The sequence below is a fragment of the Lupinus angustifolius genome, chromosome LG02 (genome assembly GCF_001865875.1).
Source record: "Lupinus angustifolius cultivar Tanjil chromosome LG02, LupAngTanjil_v1.0, whole genome shotgun sequence".
Taxonomy (NCBI): Eukaryota; Viridiplantae; Streptophyta; class Magnoliopsida; order Fabales; family Fabaceae; genus Lupinus; species Lupinus angustifolius.
In genome coordinates, this window is record NC_032010.1 from 8,830,269 (window position 1) to 8,853,486 (window position 23,218).

General features: G+C 32.2%; 3 protein-coding genes across 3 annotated transcripts; 2 read left to right on the top strand and 1 right to left on the bottom strand.

Moving 5' to 3' along the window:
• Nucleotides 41–11,727, top strand: LOC109335198 (nifU-like protein 2, chloroplastic). The gene is made up of 5 exons (XM_019571312.1): nucleotides 41–53; nucleotides 8,815–8,963; nucleotides 9,067–9,148; nucleotides 10,047–10,357; nucleotides 11,310–11,727. Exons 2-5 carry the CDS (start codon nucleotides 8,895–8,897, stop codon nucleotides 11,496–11,498), a joined length of 651 nt encoding a protein of 216 aa, XP_019426857.1. The 5' UTR covers nucleotides 41–53; nucleotides 8,815–8,894; the 3' UTR covers nucleotides 11,499–11,727.
• On the top strand, nucleotides 3,971–7,038 carry LOC109335172 (glutamyl-tRNA reductase-binding protein, chloroplastic). The gene is made up of 5 exons (XM_019571276.1): nucleotides 3,971–4,417; nucleotides 4,681–4,761; nucleotides 5,374–5,478; nucleotides 5,627–5,776; nucleotides 6,684–7,038. Exons 1-5 carry the CDS (start codon nucleotides 4,043–4,045, stop codon nucleotides 6,912–6,914), a joined length of 942 nt encoding a protein of 313 aa, XP_019426821.1. The 5' UTR covers nucleotides 3,971–4,042; the 3' UTR covers nucleotides 6,915–7,038.
• Nucleotides 12,952–15,187, bottom strand: LOC109335190 (uncharacterized protein At2g39795, mitochondrial). The gene is made up of 3 exons (XM_019571300.1): nucleotides 14,918–15,187; nucleotides 14,443–14,768; nucleotides 12,952–13,762 (listed from the first exon to the last, which is right to left on the bottom strand). The coding sequence occupies exons 1-3, from the start codon at nucleotides 15,119–15,121 to the stop codon at nucleotides 13,603–13,605; spliced, it is 690 nt and encodes a 229-aa protein (XP_019426845.1). The 5' UTR covers nucleotides 15,122–15,187; the 3' UTR covers nucleotides 12,952–13,602.

Genomic DNA, 23,218 nt, shown 5'->3' on the forward strand with positions numbered 1-23,218 from the left:
ATTAAATTTCTTCAATTTTGACTGGAAATACTGAGTTAAAGTTTTATAGAGAAGTCATGACAAATCACAACTTCTATCTTTTTTTTTTACAATGTCATTGAGAAGTCATATTGATCTATCAAGACTTTTTTGTGATACTTCAAATAATTTCAAACAACAGATAGAAGTTGGCGCAACATGACTTTTGAGTTAGAAATCATAAAATTGGGTCACTCATAAATTATGTAAGTCTAATACGACTTCTGACTCGAAAAATAAAATAACATTTTTGTCACTTAAAAGTCATGTTGACTCATCACGACTTCTAAGTTACAAGTAAATAAAAGACTTAGACCACACATAAGTTGTGGTGACCCATCATGACTTACATTTATAGTTTGAAATTAATTGTAGTGTCAGGTAAAAGTCATGATGGACAAACATGATACTTGTGTGATGTTATAAAAAATAATAGGCCTAGCCATAAAACATGTTGGTCTATCATGACTTATCAATACAACACCAACTTTATGTACTAACGATTCTTAGACAAAATTGAACAGGTGAGATTTAAAGAAATTTAATTATACACATATATAACAAAGTTCGCATCCGTGTGAACTAATTACTAATTCACAAGTTAGGTTGAACCTAATAATATATAATCTCAAACTATTACAAAAGTTAATAAATATAATTTTTGTATTAATAAATAATAGAAGTTAAATCAATAAATTATCTTATATCTTTTCAAATGAATTTTACCAAAAAAACTTAGGAAAAACTTATTTAAAAATGCACCAATATGGATTGTTGTTTATGTTTTGTGAAATGACATACGACAGGAAAGTGTATCTATGACATTCTCATATTTCTTTCTTTCTTTTATTACGTCGTTTTACGATAGTTATCCAAAATTTAAAATAGGTCGTCAAAAGTCATGATAACCCAACACGACTTCTGAGTTAGAAATGATAAAGTTGGATTACTCATAAGTCGTTTAGGCACAATATGACTTCTGATTGGGAAATGAAAATAAATTGTGTGACATCGAAGTCGTGTTGGCCCATCACAACTAGTAGTTGCAAAATAGAAAAAAAAACTTAACCCACAAAGAAATGGTGGTGATCGTTCATGACTTGTGTGTTGTTTGAAATTATTTATAGTGTCAGACAAAAGTCGTGATGAGCAAACAAAACATTTGTGTGTCGTTGTAAACAAATAATAAGCCCATAGAGAAGTCATATTGGTCCATCACTACTTCTCAATATAATATTAACTTCATCTATAGCGACTCCCGGTCAAATTTGGACATATGAGATTTGTAGAAATTTAATGATTGAGATATATATCAAAGTTCACATTTGTTGTGAACTAAGTAGTAGTTCACATTTGTTGTGAACTAAGTAGTAGTTCACAAATTAGGTCGAGCCTAATAAAATATAATATCAAATTATTACAAAAATTAATACATAGTAAAAACTACATAAATAATCTTATATCTTTTGAAATGAGTTTTATCAAAGAAAAACTTAGGAAAAATTTATTTAAGCATACACCACTATGGAGTGTTTTTACGTTTTGTGAAACAACATATATCGAGAAGCGTATTTTTTACATCCTTATATTTCTTTCTTTATTTTATTTGTCTTTTTAGTATAGTTATCTAAAATTTAAAATGTGTCATTAAGAAGTCGTGATGAATCAACACAACTTCTGAGTTATAAATGATAAATTTGGACCACTCATAAGTCATGTAGGCCCAACACGACTTATGACTTGGAAAATGAAAATAAATTGTGTCACTTAGAATTTGTGTTGGCCCGTCATGACTTGTGAGTTGCAAAATAAAAAAACTCTGGTCACTCTAAAGTTGTTATGACACATCAGACTTGTGTGTTCTTTGAAATTATTTGTAATGTCACATGGAAGTCATAACATGCAAAACAACATTTATTTCCCTTTCTAAACAAATAATAGGCCTCATATAAATCATTTTGATCTACCATGACTTCTCAATACAACATAACTTCATGTATTAGCGGTTCTAGTCTAAATTGAACATGTAAGATTTGAAGAAATTTAATCATACAAATATATAACACTAGTCGCATTCGTGCAAACTAACTAGCAGTTAACAAGTTAGGCTGATCCTAATAAAATATAATCTCAAACTATTACAAAAACTAGTAAATATATTTTGTATTAAAAAATAGTAAAAGTTAACCAATAAATAATTTTATATCTTTTGAAATGAGTTTTATAAAAAAAAAACTTAGGAAAACTTGTTTAAATATGCACAAATACGGGGTACCGTTTACATTTTGTGAAACGACATATGACAGGAAGTGTATCTATCACATTCTCATTTTTTATTTTTTTATGTCATTTTCATTTAGTTATCTAAAACTTAAAATGAGCTATTCAGGAATCATGATGACCTAACACGACTTTTGAGTTAGAAATAATAAAATTGGGTCACTCATTAGTTATGTTTGCCCAACCTGACTTCTGAATGAGAAAATGAAATAAATTTGTGCCACTCAGAAGTCGTGTTGGCACATCATGACTTATGAGTTGCAAAATAAAATAAAAAACTTGGTTCATGCAAAAGTTGTGGTGACCCATCATGACACGTGTTTTATTTGAAATTGTTTATAGTGTCAAACAGAAGTCGTATTGATATGTTACGACTTCTCAATACAACATCAACTTATTAGTGACTCCCGGTCAAAATTGAACAAATGACGTTCGAGTTTTTTTAATCATTCAAATATATAACAAAGTTTCCATCTATATAAACTAACTAGTAGTTCACACCTTAGGGTGAGCCTAATAAATTATAATCTTAAACTATTACAAAACTTAATAAATACAATTTGTATTAATAAATAAAAGTTACATGAATAATTAATCTTATATTTTTGTAAATTAGTTTTATCGACAACAAAAAAAGGTTAGGAAAAACTTATTTAAATGTGCATCAATACAAAGTGTTATTTACGTTTTTTGAAACAACATACGACGAGAAGCGTATCTATCACATTCTCATATTTCTTACTCGTGAGTTCTTCAGTTTGTAAAAAAAATTATTTATGAAAAATTAAACATGAACAAGTTGTGAAAAAAGTAAACAAAACATATAACTGTAGATCGGATATTCTGGAAAATATATAAAAATGGAAAAGTAAATACATAAATATACAATTATAAATATAAGAAAGATGAAGAATGTACAAAATATAAGAAATAAACACATACAATATGTGTAACTTGGAACTTCATATTAAGATGTTGCATAAACTTACTTGTTTTCCAAAGGTTGAGTGAGGAATGGAAATTTGGCACTTGAATTTATATGTAGGATAGAGTTAGAAAATGACTTAAAAATGAGATAGTGAATATGAAGAAGGTTATGATTATGAGATGAAATTTGATATATAAAGATGAGAATTAGTGATATACACTTACTTGAGTAATAAATGAGTATATAATATACATTCATCTGAATTCTAAGGAATGATAATTAATAAGTGTGATATTAAAAATTTGTATAGATCCTTACAAAATTATACATAAAACTGCATATGTTAATAATTTTTTAATCATATAGTTTACATTAAAATTTTGTAATTGTGTAATGTTATTAAAAGTTGGTTTGAGAATTAATCTATAATTTGATTCTTACTCAAAAGATGATAATACTCTTAATAGTACAAAAAAATAATATTATAATATATGAAATTAGAATAATAAAATAAAAAATTGAAGAAAGTTAAAAAAGTGAAAATGCTAAAAAGGATGGAGTGAGAATATTGAAAAAAATGGAATAATAATAATAAAATCATCTATAGCAATGAATAAAAATATTGGATAAACAAAATTGACCTTCTAATATAAAAATTACATAATGACTAATATTGTAAAATCACTCACCTAATCAATTTATATATAGGAGATAGTAGATGATGAAATCAAACAAACCAATACTAATCACTATCATCATTCATTCATTTATCCATTACATTCTTTTCTTCTGCGTCTTCTTTGTGTTTCGAATCAAATGAAACAAATGGTTCTTCTTCTTCAAATACCCCATTTTGCTTCAACTGCACCAATCCTTAGTAGTAAACGCAAGAATGGTAATTTTTCAATTAGAGTTCCAAGATGTTCCGTTTCAACGTTATCAGAGGATACCCATTTGGAATTGAAGAATAATAACAACATTCACAAGCCATTCCCTGCAGAAGTTTCAAGAACAATTATGGAATTATCAAAAGTGGGAACGCTTTCAACTTTAACCAAAGAAGGTTTTCCACTTGGTATTGGTGTTCGTTTTGCTGTTGATCCTCAACAAGGAACCCCTTTATTCAAATTCAACTCTAATCATAACACCATACCCTTATCTCTTCATACCCCTTCCACCTTTCATGTTCAGGTAAGGTTATGATCTAAATAGTTATATGAATGAATGAATTTTGGTATTACCAACGGGATACCTCACCCTTTTTGAGTAAATGAACTAATCTCTTCCGGGTGCAAGACTGTCCTTAGTGTGGCTTCCAACAATCGAACCTTTGACATTTGTTGTCATCCTGAGGATCTAGCAGACCTTACACCAGACCAACACCTTGTTGGTGAATGAACGAATGAATGAATTTATTGTATTTTGTTGTCTAATTTGACTTTGTGTTTCATCAGTTAAACCAATCTGGATTGCGCACTCCACAGTGTACACTTCAAGGAACACTGGCCAAACCAGAAGACACTGTCACAATTAAGGTTGTTTCTTTTCTTCTTTTGTCATTTATATTATATGTTATGAATTTACAGGCCATCATACTTTTTTTAGCTAACAAGATAATATTAATCTAGTGAATATGAGAATGTTATGTGTGATTCGGAATGAATACATTCGAGACAAGAGAAAAAGATATATACACTAAGAGTGTAGAAATTTGTTACACGTCACTGACAATGTTATGTTTGGCTCTTGAATTAAAGTATTAATAAAAATGAATGGTGGATAATTCACTGAAAGTGTATAAATCTTTATACTGACTGTGGATAGATATTACACTCTCGAGAGAAAGTAAATGTAGCACCTGTTGTAGAAAAAGATGGTACAGTTTCACCTTTAGTCATTTGATCTGATTGATGGTAGCTCAATAGTTAGAGGTAGAGAGACCTAGAAAAAATATAATTGAAAGTTGAAACCATTAGGTACGATTTAGTTTAAAATGGTTTGTCTACAAATATGATTTACGATATGATATTATGGATGTTGTTAAATCTATGTAGTTGACTCCGTTTAGTGGAAAGGGTTTGGTTGTAGACTTGTTGTTTAACCAAATATCTACTCATCCTTATATGTCATTCACTGCCCTTAAGCAGCGGCTTATATCATTGTGGAACAAGAGGTTTGGAGAACAAGTTGATGAAGATGTTATTTACACAGTTAATGTAGATCGAGTGCTGCAGTTGGAAGATTTCCAGGAGGTGAGACAGCCTTTTTTTTATTTAATCACGTCATAGTTAGTTTCTTGAAGCATAGTACTTGTAGGTTTGTTTTTGCTGTTAATAATCGTCATTAATCTCGGAAGTTAGGATATTATATAATGCTATGCCCTTTGTCCATGTGTTCCAGGATGGTGTATGGGTCACCTCTTCAGATTACAAAAATGCTCAACCTGATCCTCTTCGAGACTTTGCAGACAAGTTAGTCAGTGAGATTAACTCCAACAATATGGAAGACCTAACTCGCTTCTGTAATGTGTTTGTAGATTTGAGTTTCCAGGTTTGCACCTAAATTATATTTGTTTTACTTTCACACTGCAATTTACTATCAAGGATCATATATTGTTTTTCTTTCTTCTTTTGAAGAGGAGCAGGTTTAATTTGAATGTCACACTTTCCTAGGTTCCTATTTCTTAGAGAGTCGCTTTCCCTTAAACCAATGTGTCCCGCCTATAAGCTACTGTGTTTTTGTCTCTTCCATGCATGCCACTAACAGCAAGAGTTTATCCCTTTTATTTTCTTTATACCCTCCATTTATATAGGATTCGCAAAGGTTTGGCAATGGCATCAAGCCACCACCCAAAGTATGTTGAGTTTCTTGGTGGCTTTTGGCTTTGTTTAGTGGCTAATTCCAGTGAGTGAGAGTGCAATCACTGGGTTGAGATGGCAGAGGTTGTGTGTTTAAGTAAAAAAACAATAATAATTAAAATAGAAGTGTACGACTCGGATTAGGAGATAGAAACAGAGTGGATCATGTGTTTCAGTTCAGTGTTTACTTTCTCGTGTTTGCAGACTTAACCTTCCATTGTTGAATTCATGTTTTGAAGCTTTGCTTCTGTATGTTGATTTTCTCTTCATCAACAAATTGGAACCTTCCTAATTCCAAACCCTTCCTTTTGTATTCTTATTCTCATTCATTCCAATTTTCCTGTTGAATTTATTGAACTGGAAATAATAGTGAGATTGATGACACAAATAAGTTGAATTCTATTAGAATAAGTTGTAGCCACCACCACAAAGCCGTACAAGAAGAATTATGTTCAACTTATCCCAAACCCTTCCTTGAATTCTATTAAAATACAAATCTCAAGAAAGTTGATGCTTCTTTAGATTTACTCAAATAAAGAATATTGGTGTCCAGTGAATTAGTTGTGCTAACTTGCAATTTGTTTGATTTCACATTGAAGGTCTCAGAAGCAAAGTTGATATGGGTGGATCGGTTGGGGTTCGACATGCGTTTGTTCTCGCCTCAAAAAGGCATATTTGAGGTTCGCATCCCTTTCCCACGAGAAGTGAGTGATGAAAAAGGTGCCAAGTCAACATTTAATTGTATGTCACAACTGGCTTGGGAGGTTGAAAGAAACTTTCATCCTCTAGACTTTGAGAAGATTAAACAATTGAAGCACATAAAGTCATGATGATGATGCTGCTGCTGCTGCTGAAGTTGTATTTTGTTTGTATACTTTGCCAATTCTTCAATCTTCTTCAAATGTGCTTAAGAAGTTGTATTTGTATTTGGCTTGGTTGGGTTGATTAACTCAACACAAAGTACAAAAGAAGTAAACTTCACAAAAACCTCAACCCCACTGGCACAACTAATTTCTCAACCCTTTTATTTGTTATTCCCATTGTCTTGTTCTACCTTTCTTCTTTCATTTATAGACCAAGACCCTGATCTTTGCTTCAATTATCTCATCATTTGAGTAGTACACGTTAATGTTCTATTTAATTGAGGGGAAAATGACATGATTTTGGAAGAAAATCATTACTGTGATTGCAGAAAAAATGTTACCCCCAAATGTGGATGAAACATCTTCATGAAAGCATTTTTATATACATGACAATAATTGAATCATACTCCATACTTTAATTAAATACTTATATGTTCGTCCAAGTCACTAAATACTTAAAAAAATAATGGGATTAAAATTAGCACAACCCATAAAAATATTGGGACAAAACCATATTTAAACCTAAAATAAGAATGTAAAAGAGTTTACAAGTTATTAGTTAAGCCATAAGTATCTACGAGTGATATTTCTGAGCCTATCATCAATATCAGTACTACTTTATATCATGGTAACATTTACCTCTATTATTTGTTTATTTTATACAACCACTAGTTTTTCATCTAAATCTAAGGCTAAATTGGAAGGAAAATCTAGTGGTTAATTAATTGGGTGAGTGTTTTGATACAAATAAGGTAGAATACAATATTATGGAATTTGAAGGAACTTGAGTATAACATAATTACCCAATTATATAGATTAAAATGTTGTATAATAAAACTGGAAGTGAGTATAATTTAATTATTATTTGTTAACGATTTATGTAGGGTTCTGTCCGTATACTTTATTTAATTTACTTTTTTTGTCATCTTATTCTTCTTGAAAAATTAATAAAGGAAAATATAATAGATATTGAGAGGTAAAAAAGTAAAACAAAAGATTTAAGTATTCAACTCATACTAAGAATGTTGGAAATGTTTCAAATCCTATGCACATTGCCTAATAATTAAATGAAGGAGATTAGGATGCAATTTGTAATCCTTGCTCTGTTAATATTTTATTAACCACTCAATGTTCCCAAATATATAAACATAATTAGTTGAACTTCCTCAATAAATTATCTTATTTTCTCCTCTTCACACACATATTTGATAGAGAAGTTTAACCAAGTTATCTCCTCACATTTTATAGTAAAAACTAATCATCGAGTACATGTGATTATCTCATCTAACAAGTATCACTCTAAAAAATCAATCACTAGCATTTTGGTCATTTTGAAAATCTAGTAGACCACCAAATGGTGATAGAGAAATTTGTTGATAAATAATTTAAAATTACATTTCTAAGCACTTATGACATTGTTGTAAAAACTGGTTCGTGCCCGTCGGTTCAACCAGTAAATCAGTGAACCGATCCCAATACGGATACACTACACTAATTATACTAGTGATGCAATCATGTCGGTCGAAACCAGTCATACTACTGGCTAGTTTTCAATTGAACCGACCAGTCATATTAACCGATTTTTATTTAAAATTAATTTTTTAATAAAAATAAAAAAATTATTAGTTTCTTATTGATTTGTCAATATTAATGTTAATATATTATATATGTATATCTAATTTCACTTATATGCTATTATATCAATATCATAATCGGTTTGTCATACAAGTACGATATTAATAAAACTATTTTGTTTGTCATGAAGCTTACTTACTTTGACCATGACAATGAGTTAAAAGCAGCAAACCAACCAAATAAAAAAGCAGTCATTATTATAAAATTAGAAGAACGAGAGAGAGAGACAGAGAGAACCAAACCCTAATTTGATCAATCAATCTAATTAGTTGAGTTCAATTCAAAAGAAATTCATAAAATTCAACAAAAGCAATGCAAGGTGTGGTGCTCAATTGCAGACCCATTCAACCTCCTTCATCTTCTCCTTCCACCTCCAAAAAGGTTTTGCCCCCTTCATTTCATTTTTCATGTTTTAATTCAAAATAATCTAAATATAATCTAATTCTGCAATTATTTTCGAATATGAATGAATAATCAATTGCAGGCTATAAGTTTTTTTGGTAGCCACGTTGGTTTCAGGATTATCAGAAGTAATAATCTGGTGTTCCACGCTTCTCGCCGATTTGGTTAGTTAGTTAGTTAATCTTGTTTTCTTTCTCCAATTTTATTCAAATTTGTAAATTTTCATGAATTTCTTCTTCTTCAAAGTTCTAGGTTGAATTTGTTTATTTATTATAGGTCACGGTACACTTTTGGTCACTATAACGATGTTCATTTTTTAGTTTGTCCTCATATGCTAAGAAGAAATTTTAATTCAGCCCCTATATGTACACTTATTGTTGTTATGATTGACATAGGTTATGGGAGTTAGTATAGGGTTCAAATCGCAAATAATTGTCACAGGAGGTTGTTCTAGCGGTGTAAGGTCCCGCTGCATCCCCAGGATGACCAAAAGGTCAAGGGTTTGATTTCTGGAAGCGATATTTGTTGGGAGGGACAATCATGTACCCCGAAAAGGATTAGTTCCTTACCCAAAATGTAAGGGGATACCCTTGGTAGTACCAAAAAAATAATGACATTAAATGGTAAGAACTAAATTGAAAATTAGTTATACATATAGAGACCAAAAATAAATACATTTACACATACAAATGGAGTTTATTATGAGCATCATGTATAGGGACCAAAAGTATACATCGTTTTGTTTGTTAAATGCATGTTCAAGTTCAAATCAATCCATTTCCAGACCCCCTTTGGGAAGAAGCAAGAATTGAAAATCGTAATTTGATATATTAATTTGATTATTTTGCTCTCTTTTTCTATCTTTATTTCACTCATTTCAATATTTACACATTAACCAAGTATTTATTTATCAGCTATTTTAGCATTTATATAAATGATAACGCTTTATTCACTCAGCATCAAGGCCTTAGTTTATCAATATAGCTTCCTCCGATTCTAAATCTAGTTTGAGATTTTCTTTTTCCTTTTTTTAAACATATTGTTCTCATTATGTCTGTACAGTTGTGAAGGCTGTTGCTACTCCAAATCCAGCTGTGGAATTGCCATTAACTGCAGAGAATGTAGAAAGTGTTTTGGACGAAATTCGACCATATCTCATTTCAGATGGGGGAAATGTGGCTTTACATGAAATTGATGGCAATGTTGTGCGGTTGAAGCTACAGGGTGCATGTGGCTCCTGTCCTAGTTCTGTTACGACAATGAAAATGGGCATTGAGCGTCGATTGATGGAAAAAATCCCTGAAATAGTGGCAGTGGAACCAATATCTGATCAAGAAACTGGTCTTGAGCTAAATGAAGAAAATATAGAGAAGGTTAGTTCTGTTTAACATTATGATTATGCTGCTATGAGTAGTGTACTTGACTCCTTATTCTTCATGACTCATACTTGGAGTACAATATTCCTTTTTAGGTTGTCTGTTGAAACAAATTGTAGAGTATTTTTCCTTTTGCTCAATTGGCAATGGCAACATACATGCACACATTGATACACAGAAAATGCCTAGAGATGGACACAGAATATGACTACTTCTATTAACTATTATGTTATTTTATCATCATTGTCGTGATTGATGGTGACCATTTGTCAAAATTAAACCATTTTGGAAGAACTTACACATCAATGGATTATACTGGAACTGAAATGATTTGTTACTTAATTTCAGTAAAAAATTACGCACATTAAGACCCTCAATGCAAAAAGTACAAAGTTACTTGTAACAGAAAATAAACCTCTCCTTTATCCATGAACAAAGTTAAACGCTCATAAGGCTTTTCCCTTGGCTGTTACTCTAATTTGTACACTGTTTACTTGATGAGATGGGATTTGAGATCGAGTGCTAGCTTTTATTGTTGGAGTTTTACTCAATATCAAGCCCATGCATTTCTGTTAAAGATGTCTTGTCCAATTATGTAAGTTTAACTTAGAATGTTATTCTCTATTTGGTTGTTTTTATAGGATTATGGATACTTAGACTTGTCACTTGTCTAAGATCAATCAAAGTATATATGCCTGTATGCGGCATTCTTATTTATGAATGGCAAGAAGTAGCTCTCTTAGGGTCTTGTTTTAGTGCACTTGGTACCTCTCAAGAAGGAAAGAAAATCATATGAAGACTAACTTCATTCTCAGCTAGTTGAATTACAATTGCCATTGTGAATTGCACAGCATGTTCCATTTTTGTCTTCATGAGTATATGTTTGTATAAATTTCTGTAATATTATTATAAAATGTTCATAGAGTTTACTATTTACTAACTGTTTCAGGTTCTAGAGGAAATAAGGCCATACCTGGTTGGGGCTGCTGATGGATCTCTTGAATTGGTAGGCATTGATGAGCCGATAGTGAAGGTCCGAATCACAGGTCCAGCTGCTAGTGTCATGACTGTGCGTGTTGCAGTTACTCAAAAATTGCGAGAAAAGATACCTGCCATAGCAGCAGTTCAACTTCTATGATATTTTGGTTTCAAACAAAATAAAAGTATGCCCTTCTTGTAATTTTTCTTGAAACACTACTGCAAATAGTGTATATGTAGCTACAGGATAACATCCTCTTTTGTAAATTCAATATTGAAAATTGAAATGCTTTTACAGTGGGATAGAGCTTATGCAATTGTAGTGAAACTACCATTCAGTTGTTTCTTGTAATATATACATGATATTTTTATAGTGGTTACCTGCTTTACATGATATTGTTATTGTGGTTATATATACATGATACTTTTATAGTGGTTACCTGCTTTACATTGACTAGATTCAAGGAATTTCATAGATATATTGGATCTTGAATATAATGTCAAAATTCACAAATCAAACATGAATTATAGGTTTTGTCATGCCATGTGATTTCATTCCTATCCAATTAAAAAGAAGTTATCTGAACTCAGAAGGACTTGGAACAACTCTTAAATTTGTGGATAGCCAAACCATCAAAATGTAAAACATATTAATCCCCCATTTCAAATCACCTTGATTGAAATTCATGCACTGTTTCGTTCAACTAACATTTATTCAACACCACAAATTTAAGCAAGTTGTGTAACATGAATGAATGATGTTGGAAAAGTTGAAGTCAACATTTTTTGTAGTGGGAGAAGGAAAGGTTTTTTTTTTTACAATTTAGTAGAAGCAGAGGCCAATGTTTGAATCTCATCCATGCGATGTCTTAAAATAAATTGCAAATTCTGACAAACAAGAGCTACAATCCTGCACTCTTCAAGATATAATATATATCTATAACATGTGTTTATTAAATGAATGAAGTGAAGTGAAGTTTAATTATAAATTATTACTCATTTGATAGGTAATAACAGTTACACATGTTTACTTCAACATTTGAAGTTAGAAACACACATCTGGAAGCAAACAACAAAAGCAATGTAGGCAAGTGCAGCTTGTATGCAAATCCGGGTACATGGAAATATCTCTAACTTTTTATTATTCGTATCATTGGTGATAACAAACAACCATGATTTCCTTGATTATGACTATCTGTAAATCCGAGGAACATTGAGGACCAGCTTCAGTCGATTATGATGATGATGATGATTCAGAGGAGCTGCAAAAACAGTTCTGAATATTTGTTATGAATATCTGTAAACAGTTCTGAACATCAAACATTGTGCAAAAGAAGTCCTTGCTTCTAGCCTGTAAATTTTGATTCACGAATGAATTGGAAAGAGAAAAAAAAGTTGAATACTTTGAAGGGAAGATCACTAGAGAATATATGGTTTAAGGGGCAACTTCACCCTAACCATATTATTGCATCTGCTAATTAAAAAAGTGAACATGTAGGAACTAGTGCTGGCTTTGTGGCCCAGATGGCATCAGATTACAGATTACACAGCCTTGCTACCATTGCTCAACTCAAACAAATTCATAAATTTGTCTAAATTTTCTGACAAATTTCTTCTGCTAAAATCACCATAACAAAATGCATCCAAAACCACACCACATATATAGGATTCCTATTGTTCAAGGGAGAAAGAACCTTTGTTAAGGGCAAGAGAGTGTTCACACCCCGGAAGCTCTTGGCAAACCATTATTATTGTAAGAAAAGTTACAGCAAAATAACACAAATTAAAGGGGGGAAATCAAATCAACTTATGTTCTGCACTCGGAAACAGTGTCTTCTGGTTCCACTGTTCTGCATGATTGCATCAAATAAAGAAAATGATGGAAATACAACAAGTCAAATGAGTTTCTACGGAGAAATAAATTCCTACAATGGCAACACTTAGAAATGTTCACATCAACTCTTAGTCGCCAAGCTTACCTGTCTATTGTTTCACAGAAACGCTTGAAAGTTGAAACTATCCATCCACCATAGATGCTGAATTGTATGATTCTATCCTCATTCATCATATTATCATGTAAGAAAACAGAGAATTCATTATTTACTACCCTCGCCTCCTATTTAATAAAATTATTGTGGCATATTTGCATCAAATGGGGAAACTGATGCTAAATATTACAAATAAAATGAATTTAGATTAAAAATGAAGTCCTACAAAGGCAAAACTTCGTGTTCGCAGCAATTTTAGTTGCAAACTTCACCAGTCTACTTTTCCATAAAATACTTGAGACCATCCATCCATCGTAGGAGTTCAATTCTATCCTTGTTCATCATATACTCGTGTAAGAAAGCAGAGAGTTCATTATTTACTCCCCTTGCATCCAAGTACTCGCGGAACTTTTCCTGAATCTTAGCATTCAGATTCCTGAAATCAACAACTGAAAGCATTGATGAACTGAACAACTTCCAGAAAGTTTGGGCTCTGATACAAGCTTTTATTATTAAAATCACAGTTAAAAGGTAAAACTCCAACTACACCCCCTAAACTAAGCATGATGAATGATTTAATGGGTAGCCTAATACACGAGGCTCCGACCTAATAGAGCCTAGAGAGGGTAAACATAATTACCCCACAAGCGAATAAGTTGTTTCCAAGATTTAAACCCATGACCTCCAAGTCACACGGCAAACAACCTTCTGTTGCGCCGAGGCTCACCCTCTTGTGATGGCTGATTTAATCCCTAAATTAAAAAAAATGTACAAAAAGGACATTGAACTTTGGTTTGGGTGCAAAATAGCCATTCAACGTCTAGAACATTAAAATTGAATGTAAAATGTCATGTCCATAGCAAAGTTTTGGGTCCTTTCTACACATGACTTGAAGTTCAAGATCTAAATCATATACCACGCAAAGTTCCAGGGGAACTTTTGAACAGTGAAGGACTCCTATACACCCAAACTCGTGTTCATGCTCTTTTTTGCAGTATTTTGAAATCCAATGACTCAATCACAGATTTTGCAATGTTATAGGGTTTTCTTTAAGACTTTTTTCCCTTGTTAAAATATAAATATGCAATTTTCAGCCGATAAATCAACAAACAAAACCTGAAATTAGGTCCGAGATAAGGCATACGCGGCATGTGAGGACGCCTTAATACGTAGACTTTCTCAACATCTAAAGAATCTGGCCATGCTGAGCAAACGAATTGTAAGTCATTGCCACATTCACCCTTTGATATATCAACAAGTAGACTTAGGTGAAGTCGTAAACTTAGTTTAGAACTATCATCTTCAACCACAGGAACATGTTGATACCCATCATACATGGTAGCTTGAATTTTGATATCTTCCCTCTCCCCAAACTTCCCCCTAATTGTAATCACCTGCTCACTCGGCCGCTCTTCGACCCGAAATGATTTGAATTTAATAGGCTGCATAAACACACACACTATTATTAACAACAACCTTATCGTTACGCCGAGTCTACCTTACAAGATAATATTCGACTCCAATTTTAAAATAATAATATGTGAGGGACTTAATGGAAATAAAGAGTTATTGATAATCGGAAAAGAGATACCTGAGGTGGAGGAAGGTATTCGGAGTAGTAATCAATCTCGTTACGGAGGATTCGTAAAATGTTAGAATCAAAGGGCGATTTGGTCATTACATTTGAAGCATAACTTCTTGTTGTTGTTCCGTTCTTAAGGATTGTAAGAAATGAGGAGGGAGAATAATTCGATTTCAAGTTTTGAGCAGCACTTCGAATAACAGTACCAGCCATTGTTTCAGATTCGAAGTAATGTAGGAAGGAAGGAAAGAAAGGGTTTTTTTTTCCACCTGAGGATCCTAAGTACAAAACTACAGACAAATGATGGATGCTTATAAATCTAAATCTTTACGTATTAAATGTTTTATTATATGGTCTTAAAATTAGTTTAAAATTGTATATATCTTTCAACAAAAAAGATTATGAAATGACATAGATTAATAAAAACAATTAATTTTATGCAAATGTTTATAAATAATGAAATTCATCTAACCAACCATTGATCAATCTTTAGTCCAAACTACATATTTTTTATTTCCCTATTGCCAAACCTCCATTTAATCTTAAGGCTCCACTGGATCTCTAAGATCGAAGGTTCAATTCCAAGGAGCGACATTTGTTAGAAGAGACAACCACAAACCCCGAAAGGAATTAGTTCCTTACCAAAAAAGGTAAGAAATAACCTTGGTAGTACCAATAAAAACTACCACGATGAAGCATATTAACCCCCCTCTCAAATCACCTTGGTTACGGGTCCTATTATACATATTATTGATTGCTTGAAAGTAGGTAATTCAAACATTTTTTTCTCTAGAGTTTTCCACAAAACCTCTATAGACACCTTATCATACGTCTTCTCCAAATCATGAAGATTATGTGCAAGTCTCTTTGGTTTCTTCGGTATCTCTCCATCAATGATCATAGGAAGTATATTGTACGCTTAGTGCATCGTTTCCGCCCAACGTGATGAGATTTGCGTTGAGTGTGCTTACATGCGCTCGGCACAATGGTGCTCGCACCAAACAAGCTTCGTGTGTCATTTTCCTCTCCTTGGTGCATCAGTCTTAGCTCTGTGGTACATGGTCTTGTAGAGTTTCATCATCACAAATTTTAAACAACAATACACAAATTTAAATTGAAGAAATTTTAAATGATGGGTTGCCTCCTATCAAGCGTCTCTTTAATGTCATTAGTTTGACGTTACTTTGTGACCGTTAGAGATCACAAAGCTGAATCAACCAATGCAATATGATATTGATATGTCGATACTATTGCTTCACAATGTTTAATTGTCTCTGGCAAAAGTCACTAGGCTTGATCATATTTATCATTTTATTAACACCCCTAAGACTCAAGTGTTGAGTTACTAACTCTCTTAAGGGAGGATGATTGCCATTGATGTGTTTATTGGCACTAATTTTGTGCTCTAAGTAACTACCTAACATGCATGAGCTAACCAATTCATTGGTGATAATTGATCTTATCTCTATACTTTTACCTTTTGGTTCTTCAACCTCTAGAGCAGAAGGTTGGTGCTCAACATTTACCAGTGCGGTAGGTAGTTCCTCTGATTAAGAAACTTGGAATTGACTCAAGTGCGAAGTTATGACACCTACTTGAGTTTCCAAATTTCTCAATGAAACATTAGTCCTCCTCTGATTCTCCATGGTTAGCTATATGAATTTCTGGAGGGTGTCTTACACCTTGTGAGTTCTTCATAGGTAAGGATCCTCCATGTAATGCATTTCCCTCAAAAATGGTGTTGGGGAATTTATGGTCGAATGATCACCATAGTAGACTTCACAAGCCACCCTTAGTTGGAACATAGCCATCTGCCAAGTGAGCATTTTTAATTACAATAAGAGTATCCAATTTTGGGCTAGAAGCTCATCATTAACTAGTGAATCATTGTTAAATGTTTCATTATCCATGCTAAACCTTATACGTTAGACAAACAAAAATTCTCAAAAACAATTAGTACTCAGTAGGAAAAAATAGAAAAAAAAAATAATGCATAAATTAAAATGCTTAAAAAAGTAATCTAAGTATCAATGCTACAGTTTAGAAGCAAATCCCGAGCAACGACGTCATTTTTCTAACCCAACACTGAGTATAAAAACTTCCTATAGTGTCATAAACAAGTATAAAAGTAAGGAGTTGTCATATCCACAAGGGCCTGTTAACTTAGCCTCTTAAAATCAAATTACTATTCTAAGATTGTTTTTTCAAATAGGTTTTCAAGTTGTTGGTTTGGTTGTGATAATTCAATGATAAAAATGTTGGAAGTTAGATATGGAATTGACTCACTATTCATTTTAATAAAATGGGCATACAATCAATCAAACAAAACAAACATGACTCCACACAATATTGGACCTCAAATTCGGTAAGAACTAATCCTTTAGTAAGTTTATCAACTCATGTTATAAAGTCATATGTCTAGAAACTTTACTCACAAGATCAAATATTATGACTCACACACATACCTATATTTCTAGCAACTATGCATATGAGACGAGATTAGTGCACACCTCAATTGTGTTAGTCACAAATGTCTTGGTCTATACTAACACTAATAATATAGGTCTATGTCTAGCAACTATAATGATAAATTTTAGTTTTATGAACCTTCAAGCATATCTTATATCTAGTAACATACATTATTTAGTTTGAGACCTTTTTAGTGGAAATATGACTCTATATCTAGCAGAAATATAAACATAAGAAATCATTGCAACAATTAAGCATACAACTACATATAGTGTTATGCAAAAAGAATGAATAACATGCATTGGACTATGGAACCGAAATTTCTTCACTTGGTTCACTTCTTAAAACATACTAAGCAATTTGTCAACCACATAGTAAGCATTACAAACAACAAGAATAATTCATAAAAACAAAATTATTTCATTCATACATTGAGTTCCAAAATACATAGATGAATAAATAAAACCGTTCCCATCTAAGACGCAATCTAACTAAAAAAATTCATATTTAGTTTGATACAAGAGAACTAAAAAGCAATCTAACTAAAAAATTGGCCGAACGCTTGTTGTATCTTCTTTGTCCGTATCCTAGTCATTAAGCCTCCAAGATCTTGTATGATTTTTTGATCAACATTGGGCTCCATTTGGCTCATATCATCCCTTTCTTTTTTGAGTAAATTCGTCATTCAAGAAGAGTCATTATCACCATCTTTGTGCACTTATTTAAAGAAAAAATCATATCTTGTCCTAGGCAATCCAACAAAGAATCGATAGGCAAATAATTCACTCTTTAACGAGGATGAATATGTGATACCTCCTTAGAAAAGACATCTCCAAATTCCCGTACAAACTTCTTCACAAAACTAGACAAATAATGATCATTAGAAGTGTTACCATTTAAACTAAATTTCCTACAATGGAGTAGGTATAGGGGCTGCCTCGGGACCAAGATAATTTTAACCTCACTCTTTGTTGTAAGAAAACTCTCTTTTCTGTCTTTTTCATCTTGGTTGATCTTTTTTTTCTCTCAATATTGTTTTATTCTTTTTCACTCTTTATTTTCCCTTTTTATCTCAATTTCTTTTCTCTCCTGCTCCAATTGTTCTCTCAATTTCTTTTGACCCTCATCCACTTGCTTTGGAGATAAAAGAGATAGTACAACCTTGCGGTCAAAGTGCATGAAAGTGATTTGAGAACATTGTTAATCGACTAATAGGTGTAAAAATATAACTTCCGTGTTGCAAACAAGTATAGAGTAAGGGGTTGTCATATCCACAAGGACTTGCTAGATACTAGCATTTCAATTAAAGCTTATTATTTTAAGCTATGATTCAAAGAGTTTGTTTGTTTGATGACACAAATAAATCGAAATTGTAATGATATGATAAAGAGAGTTGGGATTGAACTTCACACTTACTATCTGTGCACACCTGATTCTTAAGGCAAATTCATTTAGTAATGATTATACCATACAATGGACTTCAAAATTACTAAAGCTAATGTCTTAGTCAATTTAGCAACTTATGCAAGAAAGACTTATGTCTAGTGACTTTGATACATAATAATAAGCAATATGACTTACAAAATCATGTCCCTATGTCTAGTGATACAAACATGTAATTTGAGTAAAAATGCAACACCTTAATTATGCTAGCTGTCAATATCTTGGTCTATACTAGTACTTTACCAAAATTAGATCTATGTCTAGTAACTACAATGATAAAATTCAGTTTTATGAATCTTCAAGCACATCTCTATGTCTAGTAAAACATGTTATTCAGTTTGAGAGTTATAAAATCACATTAGTTTCATGTCTAGATACCAAAACGTGAAGTGTGTGAAATGAAAAATAATACAAGTCTATGTCTAGAAAATATACTACTTGTTGATTTATGCAAGTTGAGAATAAATATTACAAAGTGTATGTCCTTTGTTTTGAGTTGGAAGTCCTTAAATAGTGTTCTGGTGTTGTCTTATGCGCTCAGCACACCTCCAGCTGGCTTATGATGACCTTTCAACACAACCACTTGCGTTAGGCACACCTTTGTGTGCTTAGTGCATTACCCATTGCGCTTAGTGTAAGTATATGCTTTAAGTGCATACAGAAAAATAGCAAATTGCTGATTTTGATGCTAGATGCGCTGAGTGCGGAAAATTGAGCTTAGCTCAATGCATTTGGCTCATTTCAACAATCCAACCATTCACATTGAAGCTCTATCAGTTACAAACAATATATCAAAATTTTAGCTCGGTCCAACAGTGAAAGAATGATCCAACAATATATCAATCGTTCTTGGAATTTCTCTTTTTGCAATTATTCCTTTGGATTATACCTACAAAACACTCCAAAGGTGAGATTTGAGCAATTAAAAAAGTTTTAATATATATTAGTATAATTTCATTCATTTGAGTTGATTAAGTAGTTAAAGTGCCATAAAAAAAAGTGTATAAAATATGATCAAATTGACACTTATCAAACTATCCCCAACTTAGAACCTTGTTTGTCCCCCAAACAAGAGTCCAAACTAAGTTTTTTTTTTTCAAAAACATACTTGAGATTTTTCAAATTAGACTTTCACATTAATTATCATGACATACATTTAAAGAACATGTTGTTCACACAATTAGACAAAACGCACCAAGGAGTTTCAAGTTCAAATATAGTATGATATCTAATACATGCAAGTCATTCATAACTACATAATCCATTTGAAACTCCACTATTTACACAATTCATATGCCAATAAATTAGGAAGTATGAACTCTCAAGTGTTTGATAATATATCTCTCTTATAAACATGCAATAAACAAGCAACAAAGTCAATTTTTATATTATCTCACGATTAATCAAAAATGATATAGAATATGGATCACTAAGGTCTTTTCATGGGTTGTAATGTGGTTGAGCTACAAAAGATATGGTTTTTCTGAACACAAAGAGGTTCTAGTAGGATAAGAGAGCAAATTCTAACTTCATGTATCACTTCTTCTTGTACTACAAGTTCCTTTTTTTTTTTTCCATTTTATTTTCATTACTCTATCACTAATCTTTTTATATTACTCTTTTCGTAGAGTTTTTATTTATGACTCATAAAATGAGTGGTGGTTCAACCACTTCTTTTTTCATTTTTTCATACATTATTTCTTCTCTCCCTAACTTGATTATAATTGTAACACTTAGCTCTCTCATCGTACTAGAATTAGGACTAGATAATAACTTTCATTACTAGCTCAAGGTTGCAATTAATAAATAATTTAGGCTCAAAGTGGCTAACAAATGATAATAATGTTATTTGGGACATGTTTAGGCCAAGTGGGTGTAATCAAACAATTCCTTGATCATATCCATATTTTTCTATCGATTTAGATTATTTAGAGATGCAAACAAAATCAACGATTCAAGTTATTACAATTTTCAAAAAAATTCATGCAAAGTTTATAGCTCAATACTCATAACATTCAACTTACTCATACAACCTCCTAATTTAAGGCAACTTCATGTTATCATTTTAAAGTTCATAAAACTATGGTGACTAAGTATGCTTTATCACAATTAGAGTAAACTTACATTATCAATAAACATGTCATTCCTTAATCATTTAACTCTTCATGCAATATACAAGTCAAGTCATGTAGTTAATCACATTTACAAGCCAAAATTCTCAGTAAAACAACCCATGCATTTTATCAATATCAAATAAAATGGAAAAAAAATACTATACATATTGCTAAGCTCCAAAATTTGGCCAAATTCACCCCCATGAGAAGCTTGGATTGTACTCAGTCCAACAAGTTAAGCTCAAAACCTGCACACTAACACATATCAAAAGCACAAAAGACATAAAAACATAAAAAAAAAATGCAAAAATAGAAAAATAAGTAAATCACCATCTAGCATGAATACATATCCTTCACTTTCCTCTCCACTTGAAGACTCAGATTAAGACTCCACCACACCATTCATGTCTATAATTATTCTCTTGGTTGGATACTGAGAAGCAATATGCCTATGGCCTAGACACTTGAAGCATTTGATATCACGACTCATTGTTGTTATCTCCATGGGTTTCTTTCCTTGAGTGGTGCTCACGACCTCCTTGCTTGGTGCAACCACCTTATTTTTCTTGTCCTTCTGATATGAAGATAGAAACTTTGATGTTGAAGTTGAGGAAAATTTAGACTTCCTCATCTTAAGTTGTTCTTCCATCCTGATTGCTTCTTGCACCAAGTCTTCAAGCTCCACATAGTTTTGTAACCCCACTATATCTTGAATATCTTGAATATCTTGGTTCAAGCCATGAAGAAACTGTGTCATAGTAGCCTCACGATCCTCATGAAAATTTGACCTGAGTAAGGCTAACTCCATCTCCTTAAAGTACTCATCCACACTTTGGTACATTGAGTGAGTTTTTGTAGTTTGTTGTGAATATATATTTGATAGGAATTTGGGACAAATCTCCACCTTGTCACAACCTTCATATCCTCTCAAGTATCAATTAGTTTTGCCCCACACTTCCTTCTTTATTTTTGAAACTGATCTCACCACACAAATGCATACTCCTTGAATTTAAGGGCTGCCACCTTCACTTTCTTTCCTTCATCATAATTGTGTCAATCAAACACCTCCTCCATTTTCAACTCCCACTCCAAATAAGCCTCTAGATCACTCCTTAAGAAGAGACTTTGATTTTGACCCCCTCAAAGCTATCATCATCACACCCATTTTCCCTATGTCATCCTTCTTTATGCCTTCCTCCTTTAGACCGCTTTCCTCTATCACTTTCATAGCCACTTGAATAACCATTTTGTTGGACATCTAGATGCCTTTCCTAATCAGTTCTCATTTGCTCCATTTGCCTTGGAAGAGCCTGGAATTGATTATTCATAATAGAATTCCGAAGATGGTTTTCTAAAAATAATAATACTAAACCAGTTGTTAAGATTCCTAAATCTAAGCGATTAGGTTAACCAAAATAACAAAGCCAAAATAAGAAGGTCAAATCAATGTTGTTAAGGTTCATAAATTTAAGTGATTATGTTAACCAAAATTAAAAAATAATAATAAACATGTTATGTTAAGGTTCCTAAATCTAAATGACTAGGTTGACCAAAATTTAAATTTAAAACAACTGAATTCCCAAAAAAATGATTTTCAAAAATGAATAAAAAATGTAATAAAAGATAGCTTCTAGAAACTCATACATTTGTCCCTAAAAAATAATTAATAAAATAAATTTATTTTAGTATTTTTCGAAATTATAATATTAAATGAATAAAAATATTTTTATAGATTTTTTATAATACTTTTCGGATTTATTAAGGTAATTAAATGAAAATGCTAAGTATATTCCTTTTAGAAACCTCATTTGAATTTAAAAAGTAAAGACATAATTAGGTGGTCAAATCGGTTGGTTAGTCTCCTCGATTTAAGTGATCAGGTTGAGAGATCAAATATCTTAATTTTAGCAATTTGGTTGCCATAATTTTTATTATAAATAGAGCTTAGGTTAAACAAAAAACTACATTGTAAATACACTAGAAACACTGAAACACACTGTGAGAATGCATTTTGTTTGAGAAAACACGTTGGAGAGAGAAAGCGCAAAGCTTAGAGATCTAATATGTATGAGAGCACTTTTGGCTCTACGCATTCATTTTGACAGTAATCCAGAATCATGGATTCTGCATACTTTTTTCTGTCATCATGTTGACTCCACTCTGTCCAATCACAAGGCGAAACATGTCCCAATTACACTGCACCCAATTGCACTGCATTGTTCCCTACGGACGTGCCTACAACTGGCTCGGTGCATCCTTCTTTCAACCAGTCCAACATCGATAC

Bases quoted from the DNA above. Each gene is read 5' to 3' on its own strand.
- LOC109335172 (XM_019571276.1), top strand. From the start codon at position 4,043: ATGAAACAAATGGTTCTTCTTCTTCAAATACCCCATTTTGCTTCAACT. The intron at 4,418-4,680 runs GTAAGGTTATGA...GTGTTTCATCAG, and splicing joins CTTCCACCTTTCATGTTCAG to TTAAACCAATCTGGATTGCG. The intron at 5,777-6,683 runs GTTTGCACCTAA...TTCACATTGAAG, and splicing joins TTGTAGATTTGAGTTTCCAG to GTCTCAGAAGCAAAGTTGAT.
- LOC109335198 (XM_019571312.1), top strand. From the start codon at position 8,895: ATGCAAGGTGTGGTGCTCAATTGCAGACCCATTCAACCTCCTTCATCT. The intron at 9,149-10,046 runs GTTAGTTAGTTA...ATGTCTGTACAG, and splicing joins CCACGCTTCTCGCCGATTTG to TTGTGAAGGCTGTTGCTACT. The intron at 10,358-11,309 runs GTTAGTTCTGTT...TAACTGTTTCAG, and splicing joins ATGAAGAAAATATAGAGAAG to GTTCTAGAGGAAATAAGGCC.
- LOC109335190 (XM_019571300.1), bottom strand. From the start codon at position 15,121: ATGGCTGGTACTGTTATTCGAAGTGCTGCTCAAAACTTGAAATCGAAT. The intron at 14,769-14,917 runs GTATCTCTTTTC...GTGTTTATGCAG, and splicing joins AATACCTTCCTCCACCTCAG to CCTATTAAATTCAAATCATT. The intron at 13,763-14,442 runs GTTTTGTTTGTT...TGTTGATTTCAG, and splicing joins TATCTCGGACCTAATTTCAG to GAATCTGAATGCTAAGATTC.